Source organism: Pteronotus mesoamericanus, unplaced genomic scaffold, assembly GCF_021234165.1.
Source record: "Pteronotus mesoamericanus isolate MK-2021 breed Mesoamerican mustached bat unplaced genomic scaffold, CSHL_Meso_final scaffold_54, whole genome shotgun sequence".
Classification (NCBI taxonomy): domain Eukaryota; kingdom Metazoa; phylum Chordata; class Mammalia; order Chiroptera; family Mormoopidae; genus Pteronotus; species Pteronotus mesoamericanus.
In genome coordinates, this window is record NW_026555321.1 from 26591645 (window position 1) to 26618643 (window position 26999).

The following is a 26999-nucleotide window of genomic DNA, read 5'->3' on the forward strand; positions in this document are numbered from 1 at the left end:
CAGCCATGAGAAAGCCTCTTGCGGACCTCCAACTACAAGGAAGATAGTCAGGACCCCAGCTGCTAGGCACCGAAATATTTTGGCTCCAAGGCTTTGCCTCCCATGGGCTATTCCCTGTCAGTGACTGAGTGTGGGGACACTGGGGGATATCAAGACAGACTCAGACATTGATTATTCTGCCTGCTGACTTTGGTTTGAGGATGCCCTGAGAGCTTCATCTTTATAGAGTTCCATTTAGACTGCATGGCAGTATAGACACGTTCACCCAGCCTTCTCATTCTCTCTCTTGCACTGGGGTTACACTTGCTTTAAAGTCTAATCTCTTTCTATGCCTTTTCTGGCTCTTTCCCTATTTTCCCTCACATAATCAGTTTTCCTTATAAAATCCTTGCATGTTTAATCCCTTCTTGGTATCTGCTTCTTGGAAGCCCTGGACCAACATGTCATGCTGACATCAGAAGGGACCAAGGCTCTATTAACCCTACCAGATACCTGCTGGGCAGCAGGGGAGGCTTTGCCCATACCGTTTGTGAGGTAGAGTGAGTTTCTGGAAGAATGTCCAATGGGAGGACGCATCACTTGAGAAATTCAACACTTATTTTTTTTAAAAAAAGTGCTGTGAGAAAATCATGTTGAGAATTAACATATAAACATTTTTGTAAACATCCTATTTTCACTAATATGTGGCACACCAAATACATTATCAATGATATGATACTGATCTTGAATATAATGAGCTCTGCATAATTAATTTCATTTATCATTCTTTGTTCATAAGAATCTTTTAGACTCTCCCAACCCTAAATCAGTTCATTGCTAGTATATTAGTGTGCTTTGTTGCAGATAATACGCATGTCTTATTCCCCACTAGAATGTCCTGTGACAATCTGATTTCATGAGTCAGGAGTTACTTTTCCTCCTGGGACCGTTTCAATCCCATGGAATTCCATGGAATTCTCCTCATTGCATGCTATACTGTTCCAAACCACTGTTTAGCCTGTGCCAATTTCTTTTGTGGACTCTGTCCATCCTCTTTGTTTCCCCTGTTTTTTCCCTTCTTCAGTTATCTCCAGAAGTAGTATTAGTGAATGTGGAAAATAAAATTCTCTTGATCCATCAAAAGTAAAGTGTCAGTCAGAAGTAAATATGCCCAAACCAGAAGTCAAGGTCAAGAGAATTTTTATTGGAGGAAGAATCATTGTACGTGGATCTTGCAGAGATAATTGGCACAAGCACTAAGAACATACTGATTCACTGACCTTTTAGCACACATTTGCTGAGCTCCTATCATGTGCCATGTCCTATCCCTAGTGATGGTTAAGATCAGAAATCTCATGCATCTCTTTTAGGAAGGATTCCTTCAGCATTAAGAAAAACTTTCCAGCTGGCAACTACCTGTTCTGTTTACCTCTAGGGGAAACTGACACCTTTAACAGTGGCTTTACCCTTTAAAATCTCTAAGATCATGATTTCTCTTTTGAGACACCCTGGTTGCCTCCCAAACACTCTGAAAATTCAGAGTACAGATTTATTTCAGAAATTCATCATGATGCTTTTAACCTTTGATGCCTTTTGCAGGAATGATTTATGAAGTTTGTTTCTTTTTATGGCAGTTTCTCCAACCAGGTTGCAAGAGATATAAGGACTGTGCTTTTAGACAATTATTCTCTTGATAGCATGTGCTCAAGTTCACACAGCAAGAGAAGATGCTCCTCTTTCTTTTTACAAAAGAATCAGAGGCTCTATTACCTACACAATATCTTAACAATTGATGTGCAAGCCATTCAGTCAACAGTTGCTTTTCTTTCACAGCCAGAGTCAGAGAAAGGACTGATATTGCCACTACATTGATTAACTTTCCCCCAACTGAGTTGAATCTAAGAACTGATTGTGAGTCTAGCCTTGACAACTTTAGCTACCCTTTCTTTCCCTCCCTCCCCTTTATCTCTTTGTTCTTTACATCCACACCATTTCTCTTTCTTCCTGCATGAGTGGTAGGTACTATATTTTAAGTTGTTTTAAGTACTTTGGCAGGCCATGTAGCAAACTTTTTCTTTTGTTTCAGAACACTTTAACAGTCTTAAATATCATTAAGAATGTCAAAGAGCTTTTGTTTTTGTGGATTGTATATATTGCTATTTATTGCATTAGTAATTAAAGCTGATATAATTTAAAAAATATGTATTCATTAATTTCATTAAAATTATAATAAATTATCACGTATTAAAAAACATGATTTTTATTAAAATGACATCGTTTTTATTAAAATAACTCTTATCAAAATAAAAATAATGAGGAGAATACTATTGTTTTACCTTTTTGGCAAATGTCTACCTTAATATAAGACAGCAGTATTCTCATATCTGTTTCTGCATTTAATCTGTTATGGCATCATGTTCTAAACCTCTGGAAAACTCCAAAGAGGGTGAGAACAAAGAAAGCAAGTAGAATCTCAATACTGGTATGAAAATAATTTTGACCCTGTGAGCCCCTCGAAGGGTCTCAGGGACTCACAAAAGTTCCTGGGTTATACTTGAGAACTCTTGTTCTAGGGTTAGAGATACAGACATACAAAACCCAGAATCTGGTAGGAGAAAGACACAGAGGGATCTTTATAGCTTGCTATAGTCCTTACAGTGCTAAGAATAGACAGGGGCTATGGAATGACAAGAAGAGAGCTAATCAAGTCTGGGGTATGTATTTAGGGGTGGAGAGGAACAGGAGACTCAGAGAATGCTTCCCTAAGTCAGTGGCGCCTAAACAGAGCTGAGCAGGTGGAAATGCAGACACTGAATGTAAATAGAACCACTTTGTCTGACATCCTGATACTCAGGACTGATCATGAGTATGGCTTGTAGCTTTATTATGATTGTGTATTTTTTGGTCGAAGGAAGGCGTTCCCCTCCTCCCCCCGCCCATCTTCTACCCCCGATATTCTACAACTTCCTAGGAAAGAGCCAGAGCTGGAGAAATGCAGATAACAGTCCACATAAATAAGAAGTGAAATTGGCCTGCCAGTGCTTTCTTTCTGAAGCATTGAGAAGCAGGTGAGCATTTTGCGGTGAATATACTGTAAACCAGATAATTGCCATTCGTCATTCTGAACATTGGGATCTAAGGCATGAAATGGAATTTACAATAAAAATGTATCACATATTTGCTACCCTCTAGAACAAAGTTGATAGTATAAACCACAATGGTTTTATTTATTAGTTTACCAGTAGAGAAACAAAAAGGTGGTGTTTCTATCTGAGGTTAAAAGGAATTGTCGCATCAAATATTCTCACTCATTTTGAATATAACATTTTAAAATATTCTTTGATGGATGTGATGGTTAGTTTTATGTGTCCATTTGGCTAGGTTATAGTACTTAGTTAGTTATTCAATGAAACATTAATCTAGTGTTACTGCGAAGGTATTTTGGAGATGGGGTTAACATCTAGAATCAATGGATTTTACATAAAAGAGATTACCCTCAATAATGCACATAGGCCTTCTCCCACTGGTTGAAAGGCTTTAAGAGCAAAAACTGAGTTTTCTTGGGAAAGAAGAAATTCTGCCTCAAGAGTGCATCATCAACTCCCACCTGAGCTTCCAGCCTGCAGGCCTGCCCCGCAGATTTCAGATTTGCCACACATAATTGTGTAAGCCAATTCCTTTACATATATCATTCATATATATGGTCTGTCCAGAGGGTGTCCAGCCATGTAATATGAAAATTAAGACATTTATTGTAGAAGATACAAAATACAAAAAACATTGTAGATAGGACAATTATGCCTCAGTTGCCTTCAAAGTAGGCATCTTAGGACCTCACACAGTTCTCTCAACTGCCATCAGCTGCCCCATTGTGTTTTCCTGAATCTCTTCGACAGTCTGAAATCTCTTCTCTTTCAAAGGTGATTTTAGTTTTAGGAAAATCCAGAAGTCACAAAGTGACAAATCTGGGCTGCAGGGGGGCTGAATCATCTGGGTGATTTGATGTTTCACCAAAACGCTCTGCATGAGACATGATGCATGAGTGAGCGCATTGTCATGACGAAGATGCCCATCACCAGTTGCCTATAACTGTGGCTGTTTTTGTCATATCACATCTCTCAATCGACAAAGAACATTGAAGTAGTACTCCTTATTAATTGTTTGGCCTGGAGGACATACTCTTGATGGATAATACTTTTCCAGTAAAAAAAACACAGTTAACATGGTCTTGATCTTGCTGTGTCTTAACTGCACCTTCTATTGGCATGGAGAAACCAGAAGACTTTCATTGGGATGACTGGGCCTTTGTTCTTGGGTCATAACCATAGACCCATGATTCATCTCTGATTATGACCTTCTTGAGGAAACCCGGTTCATTTTTTAGTGGTTTGAATCAAGTCATTAGCAACTGCAGCACAATGTTCCTTTTACTCTGGCAGCAGAAGCCATGAAATGAATTTTGCCATGACACATTTCATGTCAAGATCCTGCATCAAAATCGTGGACACAGTATTTTTTGAATCCCCAGATCAGCTTCCAGATCTTGCACTGTCAGTCACTGATCTTAGTTGATTGCAGCCTGTACACATTCAGCATTCTCAGGTGTTCTGTTTGTAGCAGGCCTTCCACAACATGGATCACTTTCAACAGATTTTCAACCATCTTTGAAGCATTTGTGCCATACTTTTATTTGTATTGCACTCATTGCATCATCTTCAAAAGCCTTCTGAACCATCTGAGTAGTTTCCATGGAGGAATGTTCAAGCTTAATGCAAAATTTGATGCAAATTCATTGCTCTACTTGATCAGTTATTTTGAATGCAACAGCCACACAGTACACATGCTCACTCAATTGTGTCTATTGCCCTCACTGACTAGTGCAGTGAAGCCGTCATTGTTCACACATGCACATTCAAGTCTACTCTCCTTGACTGTCAGGTTACATTGATGTCACGCAAACCACCCTTGTTATATTAACAATAGCTGGATTTTTTCATATGTGTGTGTTCAGGTATGTATATATGTGTTTATAGACACATATGTCAGTGTCCGTGTTTATCTCTCTCTCCTATTGATTCTGTTTTTCTGGAAAACCCCATTTTCCAGTCTTGGCTATTTTGTCTCCTTGTGCTCCCTCTGAGCACTTGGTCTAAGACTTGACCCACAGGAGATGGAAACAAATATGTGCTCTTGCATTAACCTCTGCTCAGTGGGAAGAATTACCAAATGGGCTGGGAATCTCAGTTCTTTCATTTGGACTGTGACCTTGTATGATTTCCTTAATTCCCTAGCTTCCCTAGCCTTATCCATGAAAGGAAGCCCATGCTGTCCTCTCACAGGGGTAGTAGTGAGGATTTAATGAGATCACAACTCTAAAGTCTGGCACATAGTAGGCCCTCAGGAGTGGCTGTATCTGACTCATTATGTAGTGGTTGTAGTTGAACAATGGCAATTACAGAAAGAGTTTTAGGCAATTATATTTAGAAGCATAAATTCTAGAGTAAGTTAAGGGCTGGTTTAAGGGGTTAAAGATGTTTAAAATGCAGTGAGGTATGAGATATTGAAGTAATAATAATCTTGGGGAATTACAGATATAACAATTTAGTGCATACTTCAGTCCAATAATGTTGTTCAGTAGGAAAGACATTTTGTGTGGAAATATGAGCTGGCTCTTCGCAACTGAATGAGAACATTAAAAATATCACAGTCTTTTTCCCCCTTTCATATTCTAAATGATATTTTCCTGAATGACTCCTAACCTTCAAAGACTTAATATAATCTTCCCAGCCCCTGGGAATTAAGCCTAGGGCTCCGGTAGGTATTTAGCCTACCAATAGATTTATTGGGTAACTTGGGCATTGTCTATTTGTGGTACGCTGGGTCCCACCAGCCTGTGTGTGTTGAGGTTCAGCATCAAAGAGCCTTTGCTGGGGACATACATGGGCTAGTAACCACTGAGTCAGCTCTGACTCAGGGTCTCATTTTATCTTCTTCTCAAAAACCCTGTGGGATTGTATTACCTCCATTTTATAAAGGAAAGTGAATAGAGGACTGGGAAAATTGAAAGACTCAGTCAGGATACCCTGTTTACACTGTTGGTTACATAGTGACAGAAATAGGACATTAAGCTCAGTATCCCTTGCACTCAACTTCAGAGTCTATCTTAGGGCAAGTTTTAGGTGGCCTTATCCAGATGGCTTGTGTAGAGACAACTGAAAATCTCACTTTTATAAGATCACACAATTTGTTAGTGCTCAATTCTTCCTAGTTATGTCTCTGGCCCTTATACCAGTACCCAATAATAATGGCACATGGTTAATCCCCAGGCTAGAAAAATTTTAATGACTTTGAGAAAACCCATACATCAAACAAATGAGTATTTGTGAATGGAAAATGACAGAGGTAAAGAAAGAAAAATAGGAATTGTGGGTAAATGGATAGAAGGACAGAAGGGAGGAAGGGAAGAAAAGCAATGTTTCACCCTCCCTGAAAATACCTACCAAACAGTTGAGAATACATGACTCAGTCGTCTTTTCCTCAAGTGCTTTTTAACCCAATTAAAAGAGTAAAATATAACCCTCATTTTCTGTGAATCTTTGCATATGTGTGTCATACACATGGAATTTGTATTTAAAACCCTTTAATTGGTACCTCTAGCAAGAGACATACATTGCCTCTAATTAAGTGACAGCAAATGTCACCCTATGATTAGGGAGGCACGCCCTTTTTCTATTGGGTAATACGGGAATACCCGCTCATTGGAGTCAAAATGCTGCTAATTGCTTCAGGCGTTACCGGTGCCAACAAGGCAAAGGTGTGCTTAGCTCATTTATCAATGTATTAGGTCACTGTATTAGGACCTGTGGACATCAGCATGATTAGGGTTTGCCTTTCTCTCAAGAGGGCTCCCAGTTCTATCGGAAATGGGGACAGGGAAGTAGCTAATGGCAATGCGGTGGACCTATAATGAGAGCAGGCAGTACAGGATGATGTTGGGGAGTGGAGGAGGGCAAGTGTAGGAAGTAGGGCTGCAGGTGAATCTGGAAGGAATTAGAAGAGGGGGTAGCATGGATAATTGAGGGAGCTGAGGTCTTTGGGTGGCTTCAGCTAACCTTGCGGTAGAGGGCAAGGACTGCTAATAGATCCGAGGCAGGGAAGTGTAGGATTAGCTTTGCTTTAGGCAGGCTTACCTCTCACTGGATACAGGGATCCCTCTACCCTCACTCTGAAGCTGGGAATAAAATTACTTTTAAAAATGCTATTATAATTATTGTAGTTAGGAATCACTTTATGGCAAGAACAGACACCCACTCAAACTAGCATGTATTTTTTTTTAAATGGTGGCTGTGGGGAGAGTGATTAAAAGGCTTCCCTTGGCAACCTCGGACACCCTGTGGTAGGCTGGCAAGTCTGTGAAGGGTGAAGAGGGCCTGGATTGGAAAATAGGAGTAGCAACCAGCCCCCATAACTCCTGCAGCTGCTTGGGGTGCTTCTCTGCTTTCTGCAAGTTGGCTCTCTCTTTCTCTGTCTCCTGGCAGATTAGCTTCCTCTGATTTTAATGGCTTCTCGGCTTCCCCTAAACCTTGAATGATCATTGCATGAATGCCAGTTTCAACTCCTTATTAGCTTTTATCTCAAGTGCCCATCACCAAGTAGATTATAGTCTCTGGGCCTCTTAAGTGAAAGTGTAAATATGTAATCAATTGGTCCAGGCTATTCCACCCATCTCTTTCTTCATGGGTTAGATGTCCACTCTGTTCTAGGAAGCTCTACTAGGGTATCAGGCTAGAAGGCAAATTGGGCATGGCAGAGAAAAGACCAGCCTGACCACTATAATGACCTATTTACTAAGGTGTAGTTGATCTCACTAGAGCTTTTTGCAGTCAGTACAGTACATGTTTTACAAACAGCTCACCTTACCCAGGGAGACATATTTGAGTTCTGAGGATCAAGGAGCTAGAAATGGCCACATGGTTAACTTTAGGATGAAAGTAGAAAGATTCAAAGGGTAAATCATCAGCTACTTTGTCCTGATGTGTTAATGCACTTTTTCAGAAGTGGAAGCAAAGAGAAGAGAGCCAAAGAGTGCTCTCAAGAATGCGTCTATGCTTTAGTTAAAGGCATGTTGGGTGGGAGACCTAGTTTCTTTGTAAATAGAGCAGAAATATCACACTGGTGTTTCCTCTGTGGGAGCACAGTGACACAGGAATTCTTCAGATACTGAAACACCATGGGAGAAAAAGGCAAGAAAGGATCAAGAAGCTGTTTTATGGGCATGATATGACAGAGCTCAGCCTCAAGGAGAGTTGTGCAGCAAAGAGGGACATTACCTTGTGAAGAATTGATAAAAGTCAGTTCTGAAGTTACATCCAAATGCAGCAAGGAGTGAGCTGACTGGCCTCAGCCTATTAGAACAAAAAAGCAAGACATTTGTCATGGGAGGGAACTGATTAAATGAGATATAACAGCCAAGTAATAGCATCAACACCTATTACTTCTCTCTGGAAAAGAGATCGTGCTCTAGTGTTCTGTGAAGACAGGGTTTGGATGTGGCTCTTGATGATTCTGTACATGCCAGTGAACTCTGGATAATGAAGATGCTTTCTATCAGTCCAGACTCTTAGCTGATCTTACCTTTCAAACTTCGTTCTCCAACCAAACCTGTTCATATTTTCCCCCATGGTGTATCAGGTGCTTTTGCTATTGGGCCTTTACCTGTGCACGCTCCTCTGCCAGGAATCCTCCACATCCTTTACCTCTGCTTAATTCCTATTGCTCATGACTTAGAATCTGTTGTTTCTAGGAAGTAATTCTGGATTACCATGGCTGAGTTAGTGTTTTGTCTCTCATTTTCCATAGTATTCTGCTCTTCCTCTTCTTACCTATCTCTTACATTATGGTTGTCATGGATTACTGTCTAGTCTGAGAGTCCCTTGAGGATAAAGACTTTGTTCTTGCCCCATGTCGATTGAGGTATAATTTACACATAATAAAATTTTGAAGTGTTGGTTTGATAAGTTTTGACAAAGGCAGTTAAGTGTAACCTTCACCACAGTCAAGATACAGAACAATTCAATCATTTCAGAAAGTTCCTTAGTGCCCCTTTGCAAGCAAGCCAAACCCCAGCCCAGATCCTAGCAACTACTGATCTGTTATCTGTCCTTATCCTTTGACATTTCTTTAGAATGTCATATGAATGTCATCAAACAGCATGTAGTCTTTTGTATCTGACTTCTTTTACCTCATTTCACCAGCAAAATGCTTTGGATATTCATCCACTTTGTTTTATGGATCAGTAGTTGATTTCTTTTTATTGCTGAATAGGTGTCCATCATAAAAATATACTGAAATTTGCTTATCCATTCACTAGTTGATGACTGTTTCCGTTTCCAGTTTGGCACTATTTTGAATGAAGATTCTACAAACACTTTACATACAAGTCTTTTCTGTGTAATTTATGTTTTCAGTTCTCTTAGATAAATCCTAGGAATGGAATTGCTGAGTTATTTTATAAGAAATGGCTAAATTATTTTCCAAAGTGATTGCTAAAATATTTTCTTTTATATGTTGTTGTTTCTTAAATTATATTTTATAATTATATTATGCTATTACAGTTGTCCTGACTTTTTTCCCCCTATGCTTCCCTCCACCTAGCACTCCAGACTCCCTTAGGCAACTCCCTGCCATTATTCACGTCCATGGGTCATGGATATAAGTTCTTTGGCTACTCCATTTTCTGTACTGTACTTTATATTCCCATGGCTTTTCTGTAACTATCTATTTGTACTTCTTAATCCCCTTACCTCTTCACCCATAGCCCCCTTCACTCTGGCAGCCATCAAAATGCTCTCTGTGTCCATGATTCTGTCTCTGTTCTTATTTGCTTAGTTTATTTTTTAGATTCAATTGTTGATAGATATGTATTTCTTGTCATTTCATTGTTCATAGTTTTGGTCTTCTTTTTCTTAAATAAGTCCCTTTAACATTTCATATAATAATGGTTTGGTGATGATGAACTCCTTTAGTTTTTTCTTGTCTGGGAAGCTCTTTATCTGCCCTTCAATTCTAAATGATAGCTTTGCTGGGTAGAGCAATCTTGGCTGTAGGTCCCTGCTTTTCATGACTTTGATTATTTCTTACCAATTCCTTCTAGCCTGCAAAGTTTCTTTTGAGAAAGCAGTTGACAGCCTAATGGGAATTTCTCTGTAGGTATCTAACTGCATTTTTCTTGCTGCTTTTAAGATTCTCTCTTTATCTTTAACCCTTGGCATCTTAATTATGATATGCCTTGGAGTGGGCCTCTTTGCATCCATCTTGTTTGGGACTCTCTGTGTTTCCCGGACGTGCATGTCTGTTTCATTAACCAAATTAGGGAAGTTTCTTTCTTTTTTTTTTCAAATAGGTTCCCAATTTCTTGCTCTTTCTCTTCTCCTTTTGGGACCCCTATGATGCTAATGTTTGACCTCTTGAAGTTATCCCAGAGGCTGCTTATCCTATCCTCACTTTTTTAAATTCTTTTTTCTTCTTGTTATTCTGATTGGATGTTTTTTCTTCCTTATGTCCCAAATCTCATTTGATTCTTGGCTTCGTTCACTCTACTGTTGTTTCCCTGTAAATTGCTTTTTGTTTCATTTCAGTGTATCTTTTGTTTCTGACTGGTTCTTTTTTATGCTGTTGAGGTCCTCATTAAGTTCCTTAAGCATCTTTATAACCAGTGTTTTGAACTTTGCATCTGATAAATTATTTATTTCATTTTGTTTAGCTCTTTTTATGGAGTTTTGATCTGTTCTTTCATTTGGGCCATGTTTCTTCATCTTCTCATTTTGGCAGCCTCCCTTGTGTTTGTTTCTGTGTATTAGGTAGAGCTTCTTTGACTCCATGTTTTGATAGTGTGGCCTAAGGTAGTAGGTGTCCTGTAGGGTCCAGTGTCACAATCTTCCATATCACCCAAGCTGGGTTCTCGAGGTGCATCCTTCGTGTGGGCTGAGTAGCCCCTCCTCTTGTAGTTGAGCCTTGGTTACTGTTGGCAGATCAATGAGAGTGATTTACCCAGACCAATCAGCTGCAAGGATTGGCTTGACACTTATCACCCACCTCAGCCCTCCATGGAGGATCAGCTGTGCAGGGGGCAGGGTGGTGGTGCTCCAACGTGATCTGTAGCTATACCCTCGGTGTGCCAGCACTGGGGTTTCCTGGATGGTAGAGGCCAAGGTCAGCCCTGACCTGTGTTTTTCCCAGTGACACCATGCTTGAGCTATAAAGCAATCTGAGATGGCTGCTAATTGTGCTGGTCTTGGAGATTCCCAGGCAAAGTCAAGTTGTGAATGGCTACTTGACTAGCTACTTTGACTAGCCACTAGGCTGGCTGCTGCTAGTGCCAGGCCTGGGGCTCACTAATGCCAACTGTTGTTTGTTTGATAGGATTTAAGAAGTTGTGAGGCATGAGCAAAGACCAGCCATTCATATGGAAAAGCAGCTTGGATAGGCCCATAAATTAGGTGGGTTGGAGTCTCTGGGGTCTTCCAGGTAGATCAAAGCCAAGTTGTTGGAGTCTCAGGTATGGCACCAGTTTGCCGGCTCTGTTGGGGGAGGGTTTAGAAAAGGCACAATGGCCTCTGTTTGCCTTGATGCCAGACCCTTCAGTTCCTCCCTATATGTCACTGGTGCCTTTCAAGCTACTACCCTGGTGCTGGGGCTCAGAAGGACTGAGTCTGAGTAGGTAAGTCTGTGTGTGGGTTTTTTAAGAGGAGCTGCTTAGGGCTCCAGCAGTTTTTTTCACTGACTCAATCCCCACTGGTTTTTGCAGCCAGAAGTCATGAGGGTTTATCTTCCTAGCACTGGAACCTTTGGCTGAGGGGCCTGGTGTGGGGCAGAGACTCCTCGCTCCTGAGATATCCCTCCTGAGTTTTTATCTACCACCCATGGGTGAGGGACCAGTGCATTCTGCATCTGTGCCCCTCCTACCAGTCTGGATGGATGTCATTTCTTTAAGTCTGTAGTTGTCAGACTTCCATTCAAATTGATTTCTGATGGTTCTGAGTGATGGTTGTTCTACATTTTAGTTGTAATTTTGATGTAGTTGCGCGAAGAGATGAGCCATGTCTACCTATGCCACCAACTTGACCAGAAGTCTAAAATGTTTTCCAAAGTGTTTTAGTTTACATTCTTACCAGAAATACATGAGTTTCATCTGCTTCATATCTTCATGGTATTGCCACTTTTATTTTAACCATGCGGTGGAGGTGTGGTATTATTCCATTGTGAATTTACATATTCTTGAAAACAATTAATGCTGAGTCTCTGTTCATGTTCTTATTTGCTGTTCATATATTTACTTTGGTGACAGGTCTGTTTAAATTTTTGCCTTTTTAAGCAGATTATTTGTCTTATTATTGAATTTTAAGAGTTCTTTATATATATGGATACAAACCCTTCATGAGATTTTGTTATACAAATATTTTCTCCCAGTTAATGATTAAAAAAAAATCTGAAGTATGTTTCCCAAAAATTAAAAGTTTATAATTTTTATGTTTGCTATGTCCATTTTATCTTTTATGGTCCATGCTTATTTTGTCCTGTCAAAGAAATATTTACCTAACCCTATGATATTAAGATATTTCCTATGATTTCTGTTAAAGATTTTATAATTTTAACTCTTGCATTTAGGACCAAAATCCATTTAGAGATAATTTCTGTGTATGGTTGTGCATTAGGATTGAAAAAATTATTTTGGATATGGATATCTAATTTTTCCAACAACACTTAAATAAAAGGCCACCCTTGCCCTCCATTGAATTATCTTGGAACATTTGTCAGAAATTAATTAGTCATGGTGATAAGTATGTGTGTTTATTTCTTTATTTCTTCTTTTAATTACATGCTGTCTTCATGTCAATACCATACTCTCTTAAATAAGGTAGTATTGCAGTATATCTGAAAATCAGGTAGTGTGAGTCCTCCAAATTTGCTCTCCATTTTTACAGTTGTTTTGGTGATAACAAGTCTTTTTCATTTTCATAAAACATTTAAGATTAATTAATCCATTAACAAAACCCTACTATTATTTTGATTTGCATTGTATTGACTCTATAGCTCAAGTAGGGAAACTTTTATATTTTAACTATATTGAGTCTATCAAATCATGAACACTCCATTAAGACTGCTCAGGTCTTCTTTAAATTCTCTCCACAGTGCCTTAGAGTTTTCAGTGTACATGTCTTAAATGTATTTTGTGAAACATATTCCTAAGTGTTTTGTGTTTTTTTATGCTATCCTATTAGTATTTTTTAATTTAAATTTCCAATTGCTCAATCCCCTCTCTGACCCTTCCCCACACACAGAGTGGCAGATCGGTGAAGCAGGTTGTTCTGTCCTGGTGAATACCTAAGGCTCTGCCCCATACAACTTAACAAGTGTGCTAAGACAGGGAGTCAAAGCAGCTCTACCTAATATACAAAAACAAACACAGAGAGGGTGCCAAATTGAGGAGACAAAGAAATATGGCCCAAATGAAAGAATAGAACAAAACCTCAGAAAAAGAACTGAACAAAACAGATAGCCAGCATATCAGATGCAGAATTCAAAACACTGGTGATCAGGATGCTGAAAGAACTTATTAAGTATGTCAAAAACATAAGGGAAGAAATGAAGGTTACAGTAAGTGAAATAAAAAAAAAATCCACAGGGAACCAACACTGAAGGGAAGGAAGCAGGGATTCAAATCAATGATTTGGAAGATAAGGAAGAAATAAACATTCAGCCAGAAAAGAAAGAAGAAACAAGAATTTTAAAAATTGAGAAGAGTATAAAATTCTGGGACATCTCCAAAAGTGCCAACACCTGTATCATAGGGATGCCAGAAGGAGAAAAGGAAGAGCAGGAAATTGAAACTTGTTTGAAAAAAATAATGAAAGAAAACTTCCCTAATTTGGCAAAGGAAATAGACATAAAAGTCCAGGAAGCACAAAGAGTTGGACCCAAAGTTAGACTGCACAAAGACACATCAAAATTAAAATGCCAAAGGTTAAAGATAAAAAGAGAATCTTAAAAGCAGCAAGAGAAAGGCAGTTAGTTACCTAGAAAGGCGTTCCCAAGAGACTATCAGCTGATTTTTCAAAAGAAACTTTGCAGGCAAGAAGGGATTGGCAAGAAGTATTTAAAGTGATGAAAAGCAAGGACCTACAACCAAGATTACGCTATCCAGCAAAGCTATCATTTAAAATGGAAGGGCAGATATAAAGTGCTTCCCAAGCAAGGTAAAACTAAAGCAATTCATCATCACCAAGCCCTTATTATATGAAATTTTAAAGGGACATATTTAAGAAAGAGAAGATCAAAACTATGAACATTAAAATGACAACAAACTCACAACTATCCACAACAGAATCTAAAAAACAAAAACAAACCAAGCAATCAGAACAGGAACAGAATCACAGATATGGAGATCATTTGGAGAGTTATCAGTTGGGAGAAGAAAGGAGGAGAATGGGCTAAAAGGTGCAGGGATAAAAAGGCATAATTGGTAGGTACAAAATAGATAGGGAGATATTAAGAATAGTATAGGAAATGTAGAAGCCAAAAAACTTATATGCATGACACGTGGACATGAACTAAGCATGGGGGGGATTGCTGGAAGGAAAGTGGGTACTGAGCAGAGAGAGGCAAAGGGGAAAAAATTGGGAAAGCTGTAATAACACAATCAAAATATACTTTAAAAAGTTCTTTATGAAATTGAGGAAGTTCCTTTCTCTTCCATATTTGTTGAGAGTTTTAATTATGAATGGATGTTAAATTTTGTCAAATTTTTTTGGGGGACTCTTTCCCCAATTTACTCCCAATACTTAAACTGTTTTTTTGCATATTTGAGACACTCCATAAATATTTGTTGAACTAATAAAGCTACGCTAAATACACTTGAGAGTGGACGGGCATACTTCAGTCATTTAGAAGCTTGAGATGAGCTCAGGGGACCTGAGAGAATTAGAACGCCTGTTGGTGTCAGGGTACTACACTTGCCTAAATGCTTATGCAAATTTTATAACATTTCTATGAAGTAAGTATCTCCATTTTAAAAATGAGAATGAGCCATGGATGGGATGAATAAAAAGCTATCGTATGGTTGTGATGTGGGGAAGAAGTCCTGTGTTTCATAACTCAGTGGAAATAAAGAGAGAATCATGAAATTCAGAAAACAGAGTAACATACAAAAGAAGCTGGTTTCAAATACAGTGCAAGTTAAAATGGAATGTGATTTTGCCATTTGATTGAGTAAAAGAATCAAGAATCCGGTTGGCCTGGATACAAGGAATTTTGTTCTTGGAACACCTGCTGGACCACTAAGAAGGAAAAGTAATGCTTGCACAGTACTTGGCTCAGCCATCTATGATACCCTCATAGCCAAAATAATGTAAACTTATACCATTGGTTTAGCAATCCTGAGGATTTGATTTATAGAGAAAGCAAAAAAGAAAATTTAATTTTGGTTACACATCAAAATGCAAATGTTGGTAGTACTTGACAAAACAAAAGTCAAGATAGATCTGAAGGAAGTTATAAAGTGGGAAAGAAATGAGAAATTTTAGGCATGTTATAACATTGTTATTCTCCAAAATGGGAACATTTAAACCCCTCTGAGCCTCAGCTCCTACCTATAAAATGAGATTCAAACTCGTACCTAATAAAGTTGTGAGGATTAGTGAATGCGTGTAAAATGTCTAATATGTATGTGGTAAGTACTCAAATAACTGCAGTAATGATAGAGAGGATAAAAGGGAGGCAGGCCTATTGATAGAAGGGAATAAACTCATTCCCTTCTATCCCCTAAAAGGGAGAACCTCAACTTTAAGGTCTATAAATCACCCCTCCGCAGACACTGTCACTGCTCAGAGAGCAGGGTGGCAGTTCTGAATAATGAAATATCAGGGTTGTATGTCCAGCCCACCTAAATGACATGTCAACACTGTGAGTGGTGTTCCATTTCCCATTTTACAGCTGAAAGAATCAAGTGTTTGTGGCTACCTGATTTGCACAGGACCATCCCTGAAGTGGCTAAGCCATGGCTGAAACCTAGCAACTATGACTCTAGATTCCATTGTCCGCCACTGAGCCAAGTCGTGCAATGAATCTGAAACACTGGGTGAGCTCCTGGCATATCCTCTGCACACACTTCTAATGAATAGGCCCATAGATTTAATGAAAGGGGAAAAAAAGATTAATTATTTCTCCCAACAGCTGCATATTATTTACATTGCATTTGTGTTGATGGCTAATAAAAGAGCAAAGGGACAGCCCAGGGTGGCTATAATTATTCCAGTGTCCATAATGAGGCACCCGATTAAATACCAGCATGTGAGCGTGGATGAGTCTGCTGCCCCTTTTAGACCTGCAGTAGGCAGAGCTGCCGTCTGCCCTGGAAATGACTCAGTCAGCAGAAATGGGCCTTAGGGGCCAAGACCTGAGAATAGCAAGGCCTATGTCCCTGCCCCACTAAACTGCCTCTTGGTTAGTTCATGATTGCTGTGGAATAGGTGGCTTGGGTTGAAGCTACCACCAACCCTGAAACAGCTCTTTACTCACCCTTTGAAGCATGGTGGGTTGAGCAGGGTGGCCAGGAGCCACTGCAATGAGGCTGTTCTCAAATCTATAAGCTCTTGCTTTGCCATTATTACTGAACAATATGTAATACAATATGTATATATTGTAACAGGTGTTATATGTTAGAATGTGTATTATATACATGTTATAATATGAATGTGTGTGTGTCTGTGGTTGCTTTTTGGATATGGAGTATGAATGAGTTTTTGGTTTTCTCTTCTTTATCAACGCTGTGGTCATCTTGGAAAGTCACACCTGTGGAAGTAGTTTCTTCATTGTTTCATATTAATCACATCTACCTCTCAGGTTGTCATGGGAAGCATTACATATGTGATGACACTTTTAAACTGTGAAGCAGGGTGTGAGGATTGGCATCAGGGCACCTTTGATTATTGTAAGGGTCCCTCTAACCTGTTGTTTTGTTTCTAAAGCACCTATTCTGCACCTAGATTTCTCTGATGTGACTGGAAAGTAAAATCAAACCAAGGCACTCACAATTGAGTAAACAGATTAATATTTAGAACGATCACTCTTAATGCCAGAATGGAAATTGGATTAGAGTAGGACAAGACTTCTTGCTAGAAGACCAGTTGCGGCTGCTATCCAGATAGGAAACAGCTGGGCCAGACCTAATCAAGGTGATGGAATTGGCAGAAATGAGATATTCATCAGTTAAGATTCTCACGCAGGAATATTACACCAATAATGGCATGTCTTATTTTATTCTTCCACCCGTCATTAGTGCCTGTTGACTATAAGTATTTTGTACTCATTTTCTGTGGCTGCCTTAACAAAGTACCACAAATGGGGTGACTTAGAACAACAGAAATTTATTGTCTTACATTTCTAGAGGCCAGAAGTCTTACGTCAAATTGTCAGCAGGACCATGCTTGCTCTGAATGCCTCTCCACTGGCTTTGGGTAGTTCTCTGACCTGTGACAGCACAACTCCAACCTTCCTGTGACATTTTCCCTGTGTGCATGTCTGTCTCTGGGTCAAAATGTCTACTTTTTATAAGGATACCAGTCATTTTAGATTAAGACCCACCTGAATGGCCTCATTTTAATCTGATTACCTCCATAAAGGCCCTATGTCCAATTAAGTTTATATTTCAAGCTACTGGAGGTTAGGACTCCAACCTATGTTCCTGGGGACGTAAATCAACTGGTAATGTATATTTGATATGTATTTTAAGTATATTAATTGTTCATTAGATAATATATCATTCAGCTAATCAAGTTATTTTCTTTTTATTAATTTATTTACTTTTTAAATACATTTGTCTCTGCCTCCCCCCCCCACCTCTTTCCCTTGCCCCCTCCCACCTTCCCTCCCTCAGCTCTTCCCCTTTGGTTTTGTCCATGAGTCCTTGCTATATGTTCCTTGACTTTCCCCTTCCCTTCCCTTTCCCTGTCCCCCCTTCCCTCTTGTCTCTGTTGATTTCAAGTTATTGAAGAGAAACTTAAATTGCTAGATAATTTAGACCATTTAGATAACAATCTCTAAGTCATCAGGAGATATCCAAATGTTTGTCACATCTTTACTCTTTATAGATATATTAGTACTCATACATACATGTATGTGTATAAAATGCAGTAACAGTTCCTAATTGTGGTTCAGATTAGGCTGAGGTCAGAAATCCTAGCATACAGCCATAATCTGAAAGTCTGTTGATTGATAACAGATTTTAATTCTGAAACATCGATTAGTAGACAGTAGTTTTTGAGAATAAAATCTTTTAAACAATTTTTAACAGTACCTATACTGGGTATCGAGAAATGGAAATATTGGGGATTTGGTAAGGTAAAAGATCCATGATCTCAGAAACAAAAGCTGTATTTCAGCCTCATTGCTCATCTTACTTTCTGCATGCATGGAGTAAATTGTTGAACTTCTCTCTGCATTTCTCTAAAGTATCCTTGGGTATAAAATGAGGCTAACACGGTCTGTGTCCCTCATGTGGTTATGATTGGGTAAATATACAATATTGGTAATATCATTATGAATTAATTATTCAAATGATGATCTTAAAAGTCAATCTGTTTGTTTTATTTTTCCATAGTTAACAAGCACAAGCCATGGATCGAGACTTCATATCATGGAGTCATTACTGAGAACAATGACACGGTCATTTTGGACCCACCACTGGTAGCCCTGGACAAAGATGCACCAGTTCCTTTTGCAGGTGAGATGAAGGCTTACTGTGACTGGGCTTGGCTCACTGTGGAGACAAGCTGGGAAACCTCACAGAGCCCATGCTTGGCCTTTACAGCTGTTATCACTATGCTGTGTATCTTGTAGATCAGCCTGTGATTTCAAAGCGTTATGCCTCTTCTGATTCCTGGTGTGGATTCTCTATCTCCTTATGGTTTTTCTCCTGGTGTCACCTCCAATGTAAGGGGCTTATTTCTTCTTCTGAGAAATGGTATATTGCTGAAGTGGCCCCTGTAAGATGGAAAACTTGGGCCAGTAAGGTCTATAGGGAAATCTTCTCAAGAAAGATGACCCATAGACATGAGAAAGTATGTGCCCCACTGTTTCCACTACCCACATATTATGGGCATGTGAAATGTGTAGGTTGGTAGATTAGTGAGAGGAAATGAAAAGAAAAGGATTAGTAAATATTTGCTACAAGTAGGACAGAGCCGTGCCCTTGAGCTTCAAAGTGGGTGTTGCTTTTGGAGGAAGAACCCAAAGGCAGTGCCATTTTGCCCTCTGCCGCTTATGGACAGAGAGCCTTCTCATTGTTTTCAAGACTGCAACTACTTCCTCCTCTAAGCTTTTGCAAAGTCTAGGTCCCAAGAGGGGTGTGTGAAGAATCTGGCTATGTCTCATGCTTCCATAGATTTTGGCAAAGAAAAGGGAATAGGTATTGGCAGGAGGTGGAGAGATGGAACAAAGAATGTATGAAGATGCCTGCATCATAAGTAATATTGTTAGCATTTTATAACTGTCAGGAGAAAGACAGGAAATTTAATGAAGGTTTTCAAGATTTGTAGAAGATTGTTTTATGATAGATGGATGCCAGGCTGAGGTTTTCACCATGATGAAGTCTATTTTTTCTGACAGTTCATCTGCTACATTATGAGCTACTTGGGCAGAAAAAATTGGCTCTTTTCCCTTTGAAGGGATAAGCTTTGTGAAGGTCCTTTTTTCATTATGGAATATTATAAAGTAAGGGGTGAGGGGGTGGGTTAAATGGGGCAAATTCAGTGTTATGGGAAGATAAACCCGTAAGCATTCCTGCAGAGCATGGGGGGATGCTCTTGACTCTCAAAAGAAGGCTCTATCTTGATTTCAGGTAGAATGGTAACCACCAAGGGCATGTGACTTCCGTGGCGTTTAGAGTTGGGACATTCCCTAGGACTTCCAGCCATCCCGAGGGGTCTCAGCTTAACCAGATTCCACCAGGAAATATAAATACCATGCTGGTCTGTCTCCCCCGCTCCCCCCTCCCCCGCCCCCGCAAAAGATGAGGTGTCTTCTCCAAATCTTTGCCAGCCTGGGAATATTCCAACTCATCTTTTTCTTGGATATAACTAAACAGCATTGGGGTTAATCAGCAATTCTTAACAATCCTCAGAAATGAGTTCTAGCAAAAAGCTTTGGGCTATGAAAATGTTTGGTTTGGCACACACCGTGTGCTTTAAAAAAACAGATATAACATTTAGATATTGGGAGATTTAACAGAAAAAAGGGAGGATTCTGGTTTATCTTGATGAATTGGATCGGAAATCCAGAGCTGAGTTGCCACTGCCCTGTCTAGATCGTGCCAGGTGCCCCTGGCTTCCCTCAGCCTCTTCTCTTCTCAAAACCTGTGCGCAGTCATTCTTCCACTAAACACATCCTCTCAGTCACCTTTCCATTGGAATCTGTGACCCCTCTTTAAAACATAGCAGAGAAAACCAGTGACATTTTAAATGGGAAGTAAATGGATGCCGTTAAGTCACTTTAGTGTGGTGAGGCTAACTCTAAAAGTGGAGGGATGTGCCTGATTAATATCTGCCCTCAGTGTAGCCCTGTGTCGTCCATTAGTGGACCAGGAAGCTAAGAAGTTGTTGAGTAAGCTGTTCTACAGTCAAGTGATAAGATTTCTAATGTACAGACCAAAATGAGAGAGCATTTCAAGCAAATCTGATATTTGAAAGTTTGGATTTACAAAAGATGACTTACCTTCTTTGGTTGTTGGGCAGAGGGACAATTAACAATTTTATCTGATTATTCACCAAAGAATTTCAGAAATCATAAGCCTACCAAATGCCTTTAAACTTGAATTTGTATTCTAACCATTGTTTGTGCCCATGGGTTTTAAGGCACATCTTGAAATGAAGGTTTCGTTCTAAGCTAAGCTCTGACTAGTTATTTTCATCTGAAGACAATTTCTATGTTTCTCCTGATAGTTGCAGCTTCATTTTTTAAAAAAATCTAGCTTAATGCATCAAATATAATCTTCTAAGCTTTTAAGAGCAAAAAATAAAAAGATGCTTTTTAAAATGGTCAAAGCTATTTTTCTCTTTGTTATTTATGATTAGCTCTAAGACAGGACACAGGCACTAGCCATCCATCCATGCTGCAGGGTTTATTTCAAAACATTTATCTTAAAAAGAAAATAAAGATTTATTTCAGATCCCTATCATTCTCATAAAATTGAAAAATTCATATCTGCCAGCTCCATCACTTCTTGAAGTCAACTGCAGCTTTTCGCCCCCCCTTATCAACCAGTCTTGTATTGTGTGTCACTTTCCACCCCTTTCCCAGGGGTCTTTATTTCCAATTTAGCCTGTGAGGGTGAATTATATGCTTTTTGGGAGGTGGTTCCATCCGTATTATTTTTGCTCTGTTTTGTTTCTCTTGTAATTTCCACTCCCCCTTTAAAAAATTTTTTTAAAGAAAAATTTTCTATGTAAAGTGTCTTTTAAATAAAAATCATGATTCCATTTTGCATAAAATGCAAAGTGCAAGGATATAAAATAGTTTTTATTGTATATCTCCTGATTATGACAATAGTATTTATTGTAGAAAAATGTGAAAAATATAATGAAGCACCAAAAAATATCTGAACAATGTTTTCTTACTCCCAGAACCTTTGTAAACATTTTAATGTATCCCTTCTACTCATTTTTCTACTCTTTTTTCTACCTTATAGTCAATAATATAACTTATTTTTTTCACTAAAAAATGAAAATACTCTATTTTATTAAATATTGTTCTACAACTGATTAAATGGCTAAATGCATTCCTACTCAATTAATATTCTATAATTTATAATTGCTTTTCCCCCCAACTTTATTGAGATATATTGACATATAACATTGTATAAGTTTAAGGCATACAATGTGTTCATTTAATATGTATATTGTGAAATGATTAAACCATAGCCTTACCTAACACCTCCATCACCTCACATAATTACCATTTGCATGCATATGTGTGTATTATTGTTAATTGTAATCATCATGTTGTATATTAGATTCCCAAAACTTATTCATCTTCTAACTGAAAGTCTTTACCTTTTGATAAGCACCGCCCTATATCTCCCACCCTCCCTGGTAACAACTTTTCTACTATGTTTCTATTGAGTTTGGTTTTTCAAAGCTGATTACACCTGTAAGTGAATTCACATATTAAGTAATTTCATATATGTGGTTTCACATAACAGATCTTATATATAAGTGATATCAGGCAGTATTTGTCTTTCTCTGCCTGGCTTACTTCACCAAGCATAATATCCTCAAGGTGGTCCATCCACATTGTAGCAAATGTCAGGATTTTCTTCTTTCCCATGGCTGAATAATATTCCATTGTGTGTGTGTGTATAAATCTCCTTTCATCTGTTGGCAGACACTTTGGTTGTTTCCGTATCTTGGCTATTGTGAATTATGAGGCAATGAACATAGGAGTACAGATATCTATTTGATATCCTGATTTTATTTTCCTTGAATACATACCCTGAAGTAGGATTTCTGGATCATATGGTAGTTCCATTTTTAATTTTTTAGGAACTTCCATTTTTTTTTTTTTTTTTTTAGTGGCTGTACCAGTTTACACTCCCATTAATGGTACACAGCGTGTGATTTAATAACAATATAATGGAGTCACCAATTGCAGTAGCCTCACTTTCTTTATCTAAAAAATAATATAAGCTTTCCAGGGTGGTTGTTTGATTAAATTTAAAGAATGTCTATGATGTGTGTTTTATTTAAGTATTCTTTTCCAGATCCTTCTCCATGCACGTTTCATAGATGAAATATCTAAATCACAGGGAAGCCAAGCTGTAACACCGTCTCGATATCCCAGAGCAGGCGAGCTGTGGGGCTGCTCTTCGCACCATGTGCTCCGGGTTTCCTTTCCCTATGACACTGCCTTTTGATACTTGCCCCACCTGATTAGTAGAGGTACCAATTCTTAGTCAACGAAACTTCCCTCAGACCTCATTTAGGTCCATTATACTTAGACTCACTCCTCAACCCAGTATCGGAGCCCAGTGGACATGACCTTCTAAGAGAATCAGATGCAGAAAAATCCTTGAGTAATAATGAAAATTGTATCCACTTCATAGCAAAAACTGATCATGAACGCAAGCTGGGCACATTTTGAACTTACTAATTTCCACACGAGCCCCACTGAGGCCTGTTAGGAAACTGTGGAGATGTTTAAATTTGAAGGGAATTAGATTACCTTTCAGAGAAAATAGAACTGCTCATTTGTCTATACTGGGCCAGTCTGGACTTGTCTTTTGTAAGGACAGGGCTTCAGAGAGTGATCAGGCATAATTGGCTGGCTTCTCAGGCTGGGCGACTCTCTGAAGGCTGCCCAGAAAATTGCCTGGGACATGATTTGGCCTGGCCTGATGGCTGGTTGCAGCATAAAGTGCTCTTTTCCCCATGATTAACTCTGTTTGTCCTCTTCATTCTGCTCAGCTTCTATGCATTTACCTGCCTGCAAATCTTTGGACCTGCCCAGGGCTCTTTGTGCTTCAGGCCCCACACGTGCATGATGACAAAGACCATCCCCTGAGGGCTTGCAGTGCCATGGTTTCTTATGGTGAGAAGGGAATGCTGGTTGTGAACAGTGGTGGGCTTTGGCCAGATGCACAAGGTTTTACATTTAGACTCTGCCATTTACTACCTATATGGTCTCTGTTGAACTACTGAACTCCTCTGAGGGTCAGTTTCCTCATATTTAAATGGGAGTAAACCCATTACTTTCTTCAAGGTTAATATGTGGATTAAATAAGATATTGCTGCAGAGTGCCTAGAACGCTCTCTGGCAGCAAGTAGATATTCAATATATCATAGTTCTGATAATCTTAGCAATGATAATGAGACTAATCAGAGTAATCATAATTCTTATCATCATCAATAAGCCACATGTGTTTTACTCATTTTAGAGTGATTATAATGATGTGATTATAGTGTGTGATAATGATGTTAAGTGAAAGAGAAAAGTAGCTTTGGAGTCTGTTCTAAAGGCTCAATGCACACCCACATGCACCATCAAGCTATGTTGCCTAGATTGTTTGATTTTTATGGCAATGTGGAGATGATCGATTGAATAATGGAGGGGAAAGTAGTTTTGAATTGTGTAGAACTTTAAAAATCTTAGTTGGAAATAAATTTCCTTACCTTCTACCTATAATTTTCTCTGTGCAATAACCTATTAGTTGCAAGATATACTTTTAGGCATAAGCTTTTCTCTTTAATTATAAACATATGCACATGCACACATAAACACACAGAGAGACACACATATGTGTGCTGGCTGCTGCACACCTGATATACATCCAAGCCTCATACCAACCCTCTGAAACAAGTAGGACAGCTATTTTGATTCTGTTTTGTAAATGAGAACATTGAGACGTGGAGAAATTAAATAACTATTCAAGATTACCTAGCTGAGGGTGGATCAGCCCTGTCACTCATTTCCAGACTCTCAGACTCCAAGTCCTGCCTTCTCTCTCCTTTGCTAATTGTCCGGTGTGTGAGACATATCTCACTGGCATTGGAAGATTTACATGGTACCTAGACACAGAGTTAAAGAATGGTGAATCCCATTTTAAGTTCCCTTTTAAGTTCTTTTTCTATCATTCTGATTATGTCAAGGAGAAAGGTGTAGTGTGGGAGGGTCAAAACACCTTCACCACCTCTCAAACACTTGCTAGTCTCTCTTTATGACAAAGAAGAGTAAGCTCAGTCTCATAGCATTCCATAGGCAAGAACATTGAGCTAGAATTTTAATATTCTGCTGCATTTTATTTAGATTTTTTTAAATTTAAGGCAAATATTGCTGGCTTTCAGTTTTTATCTTTTTAAATAAATTCATTTGAGTTTTTTTTAACCCAATTTAAAGGAAAATCTAAGCAAATAAGTGTTTAGGTAGTTTATGGCAGTGGCAAAAACCATAAAAGAGGTCTATGACTGCACACAATGTGGAACACAATAGAATAACCACATTTGGGCCTCCCTCCCCGCATCGAGCAACCTCAGGACCTCCTGTGCTAGACTCAGCTTGCCCCACGGCTGTCTGAGTGCTGGTCCTGGCAGCAGAGGAGCCGTCTACATCCACCTCACAGCTGATGTGCCTTGTCTTGTGTTGGGGGTCATTCCTGAGGACCAGAGGCAGGGTGCCCCCTGGTGTCCCTCACTGCTCTCTGAGCATCCACTCGGCCTCAGCCAGAGGCCAATCCATAGTAGTCCCTGCAGAGAATCAAGTGAAGACCTCTCTGGAACCTACAATCTGGGCTACTGTCTTGGACCTCTCAGTGTTGGAATTATGAATAAATGGGAAGCAGAAAGACAAGGACCAGTGTCTATTCATTCAAGTATGTGTGAAAATTACTAAAAAGAATAAAGAATAAAAAAAATTAACCCTCACTCCTAAGACCTGCTAGACTTCTGTTCATGTATAGATAGTTTTTATTAATTTGGATCATAGTAGATCCAGTTCAGAGTCTGTTTTCGCTTTCACAGACATCTTCAAAGCTGACTAGAACATATTAAAAAATAGTACTTAAATGTAAGCATAATTATACATCATAGAGCCTTATTCTAGGTTATTTAACCGGTTTACTATTTTTATATATTTAGATTGTTTACAATATTTTTCCATTATTAGAAATCACACTGCTATGGGCAACTTTATTTGAAATATCTTTATTACATAAACATAGAGTCAGTATTTTATGTTTATGGTTTAATTCATAGATAGTGAGTGAACAAACATGTGTTTTATTTTCAATGACAAATTAGATTGTGTTGTCAAATGTTTATGTTGATATGATCTGTGGTTGCCCGATTTTTGAGCAGATGGTGGGGTTTAGATTAGACAGGGAAGTGAGAACTGGACTCAGCTCCCATTTCTGTCTGCAGCCTGTGGTGGAGCCCTCAGTCCTATCTCTACAGGCTTCCGGCTTCCATCCCTGTGATGAATTTCCCCCCTCACTATAGCGACTGTGATCTAAGGGTTTCCAGTTGTAGGCAAGATGTGATTAGAGAACTCATCAAGGTGATACAGAAGTTGCTTTAAAGCTGAAAAAAATCTGAGGGATGAGTGCACGTTAAACAGTAAATAAAAAAAGTAAAAAAAAAAAAAGAAAGAAAGAAAGCTGGGAGACCTGGGTGGGTTCATGCTTGGGATCTCTGGGGACAGTGACAATGAATGGGCCCGTTTGTATTCCCCAGGATCAACACGGCTTTTTGGACCTGATTCAACACCTATGGTCCTGATTCAGTTGGTGCGGGAGGGGTCTGCCAGGCAGGCTTAGAGGAAGAAAGACCTGAGGCATTTATAATTCTGGAATTAAGGAATTAATTTGGCTCTGTTTCTTGGTTGTCTTCTGCCAGCTTGGCAGTTGCCAGCCTTGACAGCGATCGATATGAGGTTAAGGGCATATCTGGGGTCCTTTCTTGGTTATCCTACCATGGCCATCGTGTTCACTTCAATGTTTCCCTTCGGCATGGTTTACTCCTCCTTCTATGCACTGATGGCCAAACAACTCAGGAGGCAGATCTCAGCTCCTTTGGGGTGGAGAGTGGCCACTCACATGACCCTTGCCTTACTGAGAAGAAAACAAAACGTTTCTTCAGCCACAGAGATGGCCCAGTTGGCTGCTTTCTAGGATAAAGCTATGCGGCTGGAAGAGAGTAGGGAGCTTCCCAGGTTTGGGGTCTTTGCTCTGAATTTTTTCTCTCAGCTGTAACGGATTCTTCCAAATCTTTCTTCTCATTAATTATCCTCTTTCCTGGCTGTCAGTGTCCCTGAAGCTGTCTGTCTGTGCATGCCTTGCCCCGTGGCCTTTCGTTGTTGCTTTTAATTTCTCTCACATTAAAGGTCATGTGTATTTTTGCTGTGTGACAGTTGAACCTTCGTGAGTTTAGGATGGCCCATCTCATCTGAAAGATGCTACTGCTCGCTTGCCCTCCATCATG

The 26999-nt window shown here is 39.2% G+C and overlaps 1 protein-coding gene across 1 annotated transcript in view; it reads left to right on the top strand.

The window, feature by feature from the left end:
• Positions 1–26999, top strand: part of CLSTN2 (calsyntenin 2) — a 564551-nt gene that overhangs the window by 200389 nt on the left and 337163 nt on the right. Inside the window, exon 2 of the mRNA XM_054595487.1 lies at positions 18635–18757. Coding sequence (XP_054451462.1) covers positions 18635–18757 — 123 coding nt within the window. The remainder of the gene's footprint in view (positions 1–18634; positions 18758–26999) is intronic.